At 44.2% G+C, this 12500-nt stretch overlaps 1 protein-coding gene across 2 annotated transcripts in view; it reads left to right on the forward strand.

Annotated features, from left to right (window-relative positions):
* The window catches only part of ehbp1 (EH domain binding protein 1), a 118829-nt gene that overhangs the window by 83468 nt on the left and 22861 nt on the right, over positions 1-12500 (forward strand). For both annotated transcript variants that reach the window (XM_084470300.1, XM_084470299.1), the window contains 3 exons: positions 2810-2951; positions 3592-3695; positions 5698-5821. In XM_084470300.1, the coding sequence (XP_084326426.1) occupies positions 2810-2951; positions 3592-3695; positions 5698-5821 (370 nt within the window). The remainder of the gene's footprint in view (positions 1-2809; positions 2952-3591; positions 3696-5697; positions 5822-12500) is intronic.

The following is a 12500-nucleotide window of genomic DNA, read 5'->3' on the forward strand; positions in this document are numbered from 1 at the left end:
GTGAGATTGGCTGTCCCATGAAGCCTGATATTGTGTCAAAGATGGATGACCAATAATGAGCTAGCTTTGTGCAAGACCAGAACATGTGGGTATGTGATGCTGGATTGTACATACATCAATCACATAATGGGTCTACATCAGAAAACCGTTTACAATTCTGCTTTTTGAACAAACAGAAAACATAAGCACCCCTAATCAGGTGAACAATTTGATGTGTAATGGCTTCCTCTCAGGGAATCTTTGCTGCTGAACTGTTACTAAATCAACAGTACTAAAGGGCTGATTATGGGCCCATGTTCACGCAACGCAAGGGAGTTTATGGACCCCTTTAAGTCCTTGCGGACCCTCTTTGCGTCCACCGCAAGGGCCTGACGTGCGCCTCCAAAAAATTGCAACCTTCCGTTGAGGCGACGCAGCCACAAGGGCTGTGATTGGTCCGCTCACTAAAACCCGACGCAGAACTATAAAGGTTCACAACTGCGTCGAAGCATCTGCGTGGTCATTGCATTGCGTGAACGTGGGACCATAATCAGCCCTTAAGAGTGCCTCATCTAACATTGCATTGATGGGACACGTCTGAGGTCAGGGTAAAGGCAATGCTGGACATTCTGTCATATTGTGTCACTTTAACAGAAACTAAATGTTATGCTATGTCCAATAGAAACTAATCGTTACGTCTATGCTTAATTTTAAAAAGTTACATTTTTCCAGAAAATACTCATGATTAATACTAAAAAAATACTACATGATTTCGCCATGAAGGCCGGTTTACACCTCTCTTTTCTGGAAGTACACACATACGCACCCTGAATTTTGCACATGCTCGACCCAGCTCAATTGGTCTCCTGTTGTTCTCAAGCTTGATCTGCCCAGGTCATATTATAGTCACAAAATGAAAAGTCAAAAAAAAATACGGGAAATTGCTCAACGGTAGTATTTTATAGGATCAAATGGTGGACACCCATTAAACTAAAACTAAACTTGAATTTAGTTTTGATTTAAATTGTGAACTTAAAAGTAGTTTGACAGTGGGTTGCGTGTGTGTGTGTGTGTGTGTGTGTGTGTGTGTGTGTGTGTGTGTGTCTGTGTCTATGTCTATTAGTGGTCTTCTTCAAGCCGCGTGGGTTTTGCCACTAAGTGTTGACTTTATTACGTGTTTCGCCATCTTATTAGCGTAGTGCGAACGCCAATCTCCACCGCCCCTAGTCTCTCTTTTCCACTCGGCTTAGCATATTGGGAGGCTTCGTAATAAAAGCAGCTCTGCGTGACATTCTTGATAGCGGGAGAAGTGAGCGTGGAGCTTTTTAACACATGTTCGCTTTGAAAACAATAGGTCTTGCTTCCGCGTTTTGCATAATCTGTGTATATTTTTTGGCTCTGGGTTTTGTTGAAAGTCAAGTTAATTGCTTTCCTCTGTCTTTCGTTTATGAGCGAGGGAGGGAGAGAGAGAGGGTGTGTGTGTGTGTGTGTGTGTGTGTGTGTGTGTGTCTTTTGAAGGATGTTTTCACAAACAAGCGAAACAAACCTATCAACCTCCTTTGAGTTTGCCGGTGGTGTGTGTGTGTGTGTGTGTGTGTGTTATACACTGTTTTAGTCACAGTAATCACAGAACAGCTCTGAAATCCCGTAGCTGCTCACTAATAAACGTCTGATACCAGCTCTAAGCGGTTGAGGGAGTTTGACGGACTAACCGGCCAAATGTGTGCAGACTAATTGCACACAATGTTTTTGAAAGTCGATAATTTGAGGCAAAATCTTTTTTTCCCTCATCTTTTATTTCGTGTATGTGTGCGTGTGCGTGTGTGTGTGTGTGTGTGTCCGGGTGAGAGAGACAAATTATGTCAATGCCTCTGTACTTAATGCTTGACTTTCTTGCGAAAGCTAAGCATTTCAAATTCCTCTTGGTAGCTGTTGTGTTGATGAGAGGATTGGGGAGATGGCCTGCTGTTAACTTCATGTCACAATTAGGTTTCCCTGGCGGCTATTTGTTTACACGTTGAACAATCAACATTGCACATAGACTGTACATGCAAACAAAGTTGCTTTGGCTGGAATTACTTTTAAAACCCTTTTATTCCATTATTCCATCCTAGTGCTGCCATTATTTGCTTTTATCAGTACATCACCATTTGATATTACACTAAAACACATAGTTTTGTTGTTGTTGTTGTTATTTTTTTGTTACAGTGTTCTTTGTTACGGTGTGACAGAAATTTTAAAAGCAATGGTATTATTTAATAACCCCTGACTCGAGTTAAGGGTGCCTATTTTGGTATAGTTGTATGGGGCACATCTTATAGATTACAACAATCTTCACGATGAAACCAAATGAGAGAGGCCATGTCCAACTCTCCACAAATAATATAAATAACACTTTCAAAATCAGTAAGTCTACTTGGCAATTAAAACAAAGCACTTGACATTTCAAAGACTGATATCGTAGAGTTTCACAGAAGCTCTTCTGTGCGTCACGTTTTTCAGTGGCAGCCTGGGTTGGGCTGTGGTCAGGGGTCCCAGGGGCGTGTACTGGGCTGTATGCACCGTACCGCCCATTCCATGAACGCCATTGCTGCTGATGCCCTATTATGTTGTTTTCATAGAAGAAATGCATTAGAAATGGCCACATGAATGTCGTTCCACTGTAGTCTATTCAGAAGACTACAGACCAGGCTGCTTGTGAGTGGGTGACTCACCATATACATTTTGTACATCTACTTTTTTTTTTGTCTATGGTTTTTATAAAGGTCGATTTTTAAGTTTGTGTGTGTGTGTGTGTGTGTGTGTGTGTGTGTGTGTGTGTGTGTGACAGAAGTCCTCAGAGGAGCGCTTGCGGGCGGAGCGGCTGCGCAGGGCGACAGAGCGTCTGCGGTGCCCCGTGGTGTTCAACAAGGACTCTGCGGTCAGGAAGACACAGCTGCAGTCCTTCAGCCAGTATGTTGACAACAGACCAGGTCAGCACTGCTGCACACACACACACACACACACACACACTGAACTTCTGCCTTTATAGAGTCGTAGTACAGCTGCTCAAACACTTCATGTACAAAGTCATAGACACACACACACACACACACACACAGACACACACATACACACACATGCCATTGTTCATAGACAAGCACAGCATGAACAGATACCCAGCAACGTCCAACTTAAGAGATCATACTGATGTGTGCACGCACACTTACAGACACGCATGCACATGCATGCTTCAACATGTATGATTCAACAGACATACGTTCATACTGCACACATGGACATTTAAACCACACGCAAAGGACATACTTGTGTGCTCAGGCACACACACACACACACTCACACACACACACGCACACCTTTGCGCACGTACACCCACTCACCTACACAAACACACTGGCTGTTTGGCAGTTATTGACTTCCCGTCCCTTCCCATGTATTGTGAAGGGACGTCATTATTATACACTTAGCAATGTGTACTGATGATCTCTCCACTAACCTTTCCTCACGACTCTCCCCCTCCCTCCATCTTCTCCCCCCTCTCACTCTCTTTATCTCTCCCTCTCCCTCTTTCTCTCTATCCCTCTTCCCCTCCCTCTCTTTCCATCTCCCCAGAGGTGAAGCGGCAGAAGTCTGTTACGGAGGACCTAATGAATCCTGGAGACGAGCGGGGAAGTCTCTTCTCTGAGTCGGACCTTCTCAGGCCCTTTGAGGAAGAGGTACCACGGTTTGATTACTATGGTTACGTTGACAGTCCTATCACCCTCCTGTTCAGCCCATTGTATTTTTACAATGATTATCTAACCTACACATAGCTGTGAGATTGCGTGTGCGTGTGCGGTTGTCCAGTGTTTTCCATCATGTTTGCTAATTGGTATTTCCTGCTGTGTTAGTCTGAAGGTTCTCCAAACATTTTATTTGTTGACCTCCTTTTGCCTCTCTTCACACTCTCCCCCACCCTTTATACTTCTATCTCTCTTCCTCCTCTCTCTCCTGTTCTGTGGTGTGTTATCTCTTTAGTTCCCCTCTTCTACTTCTTTCCTCTTCTCTCTTCTCCTCACCTCAAAGAGATAGGAGCAGTGATCTAACCATTTACCATTTTAATAATTACAGTAGGAGCTATCAGCAGACCTGCAGTTCAAATTGTGTGTTTCTGTGTGTGTGTGTGTGTGTGTGTGTGTGTGTGTGTGTGTGTGTGTGTGTGTGTGAAAGAACAAATAATGCACCCTACCTTTTATGCACACACTTCACTGTGTGTGATTGAGTATGTGAAGAGTGTGCATAAGAATGCAATTATATCAATGATGGTGGGAGCGTGTGTGTGGTTGTGTGTCCGTGTGTGTGTGTGTGTGTGTGTGTGTGTGTGTGTGTGTGTGAGAGAAACACTGTAGACTACTGGGTGGATCTTTCTCTTCCTAAACAAATACCTCCACTTACCCTGGTGTGTGCGTGCATGCGTGCATGTGTGTGTGTGTGTGTGTGCGGGTGTGCGAGGTTGCGTGCAGGCCAAGGTCTGGGCCCCAGGGTTAATGGGTGTTGAACCTTTCCATTATCCCGATCAGCCAAGAATTACCTGCTGAATGATGTTTGCATTAATATAATATATATGGTAATTCTGCCGCTCTTAATTACAGCTGGGCCCGGCCTGGCCAGGGAGTAGGCTGATCATGTGTAAAATTGATTTGCCAAGGAAGAAAATGGTGATAGAGCATAAGTATGAAGGGGGTGAACAAACACACACACACACACTCATACACACTCATACACACACACACACACACACACACACACACACACACACACACACTCTCTGGCAAGAACGCACACTTACACACTCACTGTCTCCCTCTTTTCTCAGTGGAATGCACACATAAGCGTATACATGAAAACATACTCTCACACACACACACACACACACACACAGTACTGGGAAAAGTGCTGGCCTTGGAGGAATGAAAAAAAACTTTCTCTCTCCACCTCTCCCTGCTCGTTTGTTCTCCTTCCTATTAAGAAAAGTGAAGAGCATCAGCAATAAAAGTGGTGATATATATTTTTTTGGTGAATGCATTCTCAGTCGGTGATTCTGAATCAACATTTTAACCCTGGTAAGAGCACAGGCTGTGGAGAATAGCAAGCAGCCGGTGACGGCGCGGGGTCGTCGGGGGTCACAGATGAAGACTATAAGTGCATATGGTTAAGGAGCAATTAAACGGGCCGATGGAGAGAGATAAGGGGGAGAGATAGACAGAAACAGGGAGAGAGCACATTGTGGGACGTATGGAACCTGCATCAAATGTGTGAAATATATTTATCTGTATTAAAAATGTAAAAGAGCAGTATCTCTCTTTTCAGTGAAAATTTATAAATAATAATAATAATAATTATTATTATTTTCACGGTTTAAAATTGCGGTCGATAACCATTTCCTTTGATGGCAAAGAAAAGTAAATATGGGTAGCAACAGTTAACTGTTACGTTCCCTTTGAAGCTTCTCCACATTCTCCGCCACATCTATGAAAGATTTCCTTTCAGTGTTAATTAAAGGTTCCTCGTTGCTGCTTTGTTAATGATTTTAAAGTCTCTCTATTGCAGATTTCTTCATCCGGTTTTATTATATTTCAACCCCCTTTCTAAAAAACGTTCTCGTTTTTTTATTTCTTTTCCCTTTTGCCTCCCCACTCCGTGTGTGTGTGTGTGTGTGTGTCTCTCTGTCTCTGTCAGTCGGAGTTCAGAGACACCAGCCAGTATGTGGTTGGGGAGCTGTCGGCTCTGGAGAGCGAGCAGCGTCAGATCGACACGCGGGCTGCGCGCGTGGAGAAGAGGCTGCGCTATCTCATGGACACAGGTACCCCAAGCCCAATTACACTGGAAAAACTGTTTTGGCAAATTGAGCGTACGCGCAGCCGCGCACACGCGCGCACGCACACACACACAGCCCACAGATGCAGTCGCACGCAAACGTAAACATGTACGGATGCATCCATGCATGCGCACGCGCACGTGCACACACACACACACACGCACGCGCACACACACACACACACACACGGCCAGTGCATGGCCGTTTTGAATGTCTGCGAGGGAATTTGTGCGCAAGAATTTGCGTGTGTGCTTTTTTGATATATTTCTTTCCAGTTTGTGTGTATGTGCATTCAAAATGGATGCAAACGAACTGCATATACAGTAAGGGTGTGTGTGTGTGTGTGGTTTATGTGTGTGTGTGTGTGTGTGTGTGTGTGTGCGTGTGTGTGTGTGTGTGTGCATGTGTTAGAGGACCGCGGAAATCTTTGAAGCCCTGCTCCCTCCTGGTTGAACGTAGCGAGACGTAGCGCTGGGTGGATATGAAAGGCAGGGATGGAGGGGGGGCGGGGGGCGGGGGGGGAGGGTGTGGAGGAGGCGTGTGATGGAGGAGGGGGGGTCGGAGGGCGGGGGCGGTAGGGGAGGGCTGTGTCTTGGGGAGGGAGGGGAGGGAGACCTCTCTGTGCCTGGGTGATAAGGGAGCCCTTCATGGGGGAAACGATAACTTGGTGTGATAGTGGGGCCCCAGTCTGTCTCACTCTGTACCTGTCTCACGCCAAGTCCCCGTCTCGCGCTCCGTTCATGTCAGCACAGTCTCAATCTCAGCTCCTGTCTCGCACTCAGCCAGTCTTACTTTCAATTCCTGTCTCACTCTCAGTCCAAGTATCACTCTCAGTGCCTGTCTCACTCTCAGTTCCCCGTCAAAGACAGCCTCGTGTCAGGTCCTGTATCGCTCTCAGTCGCTGTCTCACACTTAGTTCCTCTCTCACGCTCAGTTCCTGTCTCACTCCAGTCCTGTCTCACTCGCAGTACCTGTCTGACAACCACTCACTCTCTCTCCCAGCATGTCTATCATTCGGCCCCAGCGAGTGTGTGCTGTGAGGGTTGCCAGTCAGCCTCAACTCTATTGAACAGCCTGCACTGCCATGCACGACTACACACACACAGCCAGTAACCCCCCCTATCTGGCCTTCATTGATATGCGGTACAAGAAGGAAATGCAATGAGTTTAACAGAGAGAGAGACAGGGTTTTGGGTGTGGGTGGGGGGTTTGGGGGTTGGGGGGTTAAATGGAGAGAAATGAAGGTAGAGTCAAAGACATGCACAATGAAAAATAGGCAAAATGCCAAAAGCACCAAAACAGCAAGGAGACCAACAGAGGACCCAGTCGCACATAGATGTACAGCACAATTAGTATTTGGCATTGAGAGCTCTCACTAAAGTTCTTGCTAAATACAGAACCAGCTTTAGAAGCAGCCTTTCACTGTTCATGTTGTCCTCACAGGTCGCGTCCGGCAGCGCTGTGTTGTGAATAAGAATACCCTGGTATCGCCCACCCCAATACCTGTAGCTAATTTATATCAACACAACCTAGACAGCATTCAGAACCGCACAAAAGCAGCAGAGCAAGGTTTTTTTTAAGAGAGGAAAACCAGGGTCATCATGGATTTACTTTCCCTTCCTATCCCATTTGGACGTGGGAATCCACCCTATCGTCCTTTCGTTTGTTGTGATCGTCTTGCTCCTCCTTTCTGTTGCCCTCCCTCTCTCCTGGCCCGTTTCTGTGCCCTGTTCCCCCCTCAGAACGCTCTATTGTCAAATTTAAGAACAGTTATTGCCTCTCTCTTTCTCTCTCCCTCTCTCACTCCCTCTCTCTCTCTCTATCCCTCTCTCTTGCTCTCTATCACTTTCTCTCTCGCTCTCTCTCTTGCTCTCAGTCTCGTTTTCTCTCGCTCTCTTTCTCTCTCATACACATAGAGATAAAGCAGTGGCTAGTCTGCAGAAAACCTGGTTATTTTCGACCAAACCATCTTCAGCCGAAAAGATAGATTCCGCTTCCCCCTCTCTCTTTTCTCATATATATATATATATATATACTTTCTAACCCCTCCTATCATCCGCACTGGCTGAAATGGAGAAATGTGGTTAAAGAAAGCCCACGTGCTATGGTCTTTTGACAGCATAAAACAGCCAGCCTCTTCAGGATGGTCATGGTCTGTCCACACTCCTTATCCTCTTTGGAAGCAAAATGTTTGTCCATGGCGCATTCAATGTTTTTTTTATTTTTAAATTGAGAATCTGACAATATCTGCTGGATAAAATTGATTTTCAAGTCCTGCTACTTGTGTATATGAAGCACTATTGGTTAAGATACTGCATTCAAAACACATAGCATGTTGGTAGGTCACACCTATAGCAAACCGACCTATGTTAGTCTCTTCCACAAGCTTCTAAAACAGGTCCTGGTGTACCCCACCTACCCCAGTAGGATATCTGCTGATTTGAATCCTCACAAAGGCATTAGAGAGGCATGTTCAGTGGGCATTTTTAAACAACAACTGGAAACAAAGCAAGCATACAATGATAAATTAAACCGGCAATATACATACTGTATTTTTACTTCAGCGATCATTCCTGTTCAGAATAAGAAACATCCGCTACCGGGACCTGCCACGTCATATGGGAATGGAACTAATATCTCATACTTTTGGTTGATGCTACAACGGTTTAATGACATACACTCTTAATAAATCCCATTGTAACAACTGCAGCAAAGTCTCTGTGTGAAGTATCGGCACAGAAATCAAGATTTTCCGCAGCCAAGTGAGATACACAAAACGGTCAAATGGGACCACGATGTGAGTCTGACATCACCCTCACACGTGTCTTAAAGACGCCTGTGTCAGGCCGTATTATCCCTTTAAACCTTCGTGGAGCCGGGCGTACCCTAATGAAGGTTGTGGCTGGAGAGGCTCATCACCTCAATTCCTTATTGTTTGAAACAGAAGTGATCAGTTGAAGAGTGACATTGTCCAGGTTTAAACACTTTTTTTTTTCCTCTGGCCAATTACCTTATTTGGTACCTTATTCGTTGACAATTTCAATGAATAATATTTGTGTTGAATTGTTATTGGAATAGGATGAATTCAAATGTGTTATTATATGTTTCAGTCAACATCATTGCATAGTGGTATTGATGCATTTTTTATTCATTTTGGTTTGTCAATACATTTTTAAGATGTTATTTTACAAAAAATTGCCGGACCTCTGCTATTACACACATAGCATTTAGGTACAAGAAAAGAACATTAGTCATGCGCCCAAGCAAAGAGGCCATTACATTACACTAATGGAAATGAGATCACTTCAATATAAATCATCCCATTACGATAAGAAATCCTTAGACCATGTCATCAAAATATCAGTTGTCCATAAATACAACCAAAATTAATGGTGTGGTAAACCCGATATGGGTTTGAGCAGAAGAAGGGCAACATGGCTGGCTTTCAGAAGTGTCCATTTAGGTGTCCAGCTATCTCCCCTTCTGCAGTACTTCTAAACCCAGAGAGCCAGCCAATAAGTTATGGACTGTGCCTTAAGGCCATGCTCAGAAGGCATCAGACCAGGACGAGTCACTGACAGGTGGTCACTATAGTAACCTTTATCACCTCTGTAACTGAGGTCACCCTTCCATATACTGTCACAGATGATCGATTTTTTTCTTACACCCCGGACCAAGGGCTGATTGGCTGTAGGCTGATTGGCCGTTGGCTGATTGGCCGTAGGCTGATTGGCCGTAGGCTCATTGGCTGTTACCTGATTGGCTGTAGTCAGATTGGCTGTAGGCTGATTGGCTGTAGACTGATTGGCTACCTGATTGGCTGTAGCCAGATTGGCTGTAGCCAGATTGGCTGTAGGCTGATTGGGTCTTTACTGATTGACTGTAGACTGTCTTCTTTAAGTTTTTGCAGAGCAGGCCCACATTCAGATGGTGTTCTGACAGCCCCCCAAGTTTAATTGAAGCAGAATCATATACCCCCTCCTTTCCCTGTAATAACACAGGTAACCGTCCTTACCTGGGGAAGGACGGGTGAATGGGAACAGGAAACGTCTATCTTTCATGGACAACCAGCTTTTCTACTTGGTTTTTACAAACAGACATAGTTACACCATTTACCCTTGTTTGTCAGGTTTAGGGTGGCCGTTTATTTGACTTTTCTGTGTTCTGTGTGGATTCAGTGTGTGTACATAAATATACAAATGTAGAAAACATAGCCCTATAGTCTATAAGTCTATTTTTCCATTGAATTATTCGTTGATTATATTTGCTATTAATTGTATTATTATTATTTATCATTCTGAATTGCACTCCTTTTCCCCTTCATACTCCCTGCGTTCCTGTAACGCTTTGAACACGTTGTTCCCTCTATCCCTTCATCTTTATTTCTATAATGTTTCTCTTGCATTATTCCTCCCTCCTTACCTCCTGCGCCGTCGGTCGATGCCTGGGCACAGTGAAGCATTCTGCAGCGTTTTCTATTACGCCCAAGCCCTCCCCAGACACAGCCAGGGTAATTGGTGTGGTTAATTTATTTACTCTGAGGCAGTTCACAGCACATTAAATAATAGAGATAATTGAACAAGAATTGTCAAGTGTCCTCTGATATCAGACACATTACAGGAGGGAGAGTGCGTAAAACTCCATTTCTATGCCCCCATTGTTTATGGTAATTAAGTACACAGTCTTATTCCTTGGTTGCCTTCCAAGCGCATGGTGGGCGTCATTGTTGTCTTCTATTAATATGTAATCAGTAAATAGTTTAATTTCCTAATCTGCGGTTGGAGAATTCACTTTCTAACAACTCCTAATTACTGCCGAGCTCCAACGCATCTCTCGCCATTCCGACGCAGCGAGCCAATCAGAGCGCGGGCCCCTGGTCAGTGGGGTGGGGGTGGGGGTGGTGATTTGAATTCCTCCAGCGCACCCACTGGCTAATGAACTTGTTATTCCTGGACTGCTGGGAGAACTGTCCTTCATAATGAACTTGTTATTCCTGGACTGCTGGGAGATCTGTCCTTCATAGATGCAACGTTGGGAGAAATTTGTCTTCCCGTTGCAGTCAGGACCGCTGATGGGCCGAGGAGGCTCTGTGTGGATGGGACTGGGAGGATGTCGATGTGATATTAATCAAATGATCTCTTATGGTTTTGAGTTTTCTGACATTTGTTCATCCAAACAAGTGTTGTTGTTGGTGTACGATGTCTCAGAGGTCCTTCATTACATGAAGAGAAAGAAATCAAATCATTAAAATATGAGGAAGTATGTTGTCACTTATTAAAGAAAAATATATATATTGGTTTCCAAAATTGTTGTTGTTATTTAACAATGAGTGGATGCAGGCGTATCCATGATAAGGATTTTCAGTTGTGAACCCTTTTTTTTGTCCTTTACCTTTTAGATAATAATGTTGTTTAAACCGTTCAAGTGGGATCTATCCTATTTCCATACCGTTCTTCAGTTCAGCTGATATAGTTATCATAGGGCCTCTTCCATAGCTAGTAGTGCTATTGACAGTCACATTGTTGGCTTTCCAAAGGGTATTGTACGTGAGCAAAACACAAAATCAGACTCGTGTCATTGCCATTTCAGCTTAAATAATGTCTGTGTGTGTCTGTCTGTGTGTGCGTTTGTGTGTGAGGAATACTCATCGATGACCCCCCCACATTCTTTTACACCTATTTACGCACACCTCCCATTTCAAAAAGCTGCACAACCGGCGACAATGGATACAATTATCCCAATAATGGCTCTCGGCCGTCCCCACTCTCACAATGCGGTTTGATAAGAGATAAGAAGCAGGACAGAAACCAACGCGATCACTGAATTCTTCCTTTTTTTTGTCCTCCCAGATTAACATATGTTTAAAAAAAATTGCACTCAAGTGTGATAAGATTGACAGAGGGGGTTCTTATGGCACACAGCCATTTAATCTGCCTTTGTGTCGCCGCGGTAACGGAGGGGTTGCTCAGTGGTGGGGATGGGGGAGTGGACGGTTCAGGGGCAGAACCACAGTCTGGACCTCCAAACACCGAGGATGACTTTCAGAACAGGACATCTTCTGACTGTGATGCTTATGTTTATACTGCACTACTGATATACTCACGCACATATATTCACAGATATATTCAAAATTCAACTAATATATTATCTAATTGTGTGTGTGTGTCTGTCTATGTATGTATGTGTGTGTACCTCGGTGTGTGCGTTGATGTTTTTGAACAGTGTTACCCTCATCTCTGTCAGCCTTTCATGTCACTGCTATTCTTTCCCAGCGGTTTGACTCAAGGTTTAAGCTCTTCCACGTGAACTGCATTGAGGATCAAACACACACACACACACACACACACACACACACACATGCAAATTCACACACTCAAACAGATCAAGCCCTTGCCTTGTCTAGTCGCAGTGCCACAAACAGCCAGCATTAAGCTTAAGCATATTATTATATTATCAGGCCAGTTATTTTACAAAGGTATTGCTAAAAGAGCTTAACATTAATTATTGTAACTTTGGGCAGATTACGTCTTGACCTCCTATGCAAAGAGCTTAAACACAAGAATGGCATTTTACCATCTTTAACAGGATAACCAGTCTAATCTTTCAGCACCGGCTAGAATATTACAGACAATATTTAGAATATAAGACCCCCTCTACAGTTGGG

Source organism: Micromesistius poutassou (genome assembly GCF_964030765.1).
Source record: "Micromesistius poutassou genome assembly, chromosome: 7".
Classification (NCBI taxonomy): Eukaryota; Metazoa; Chordata; class Actinopteri; order Gadiformes; family Gadidae; genus Micromesistius; species Micromesistius poutassou.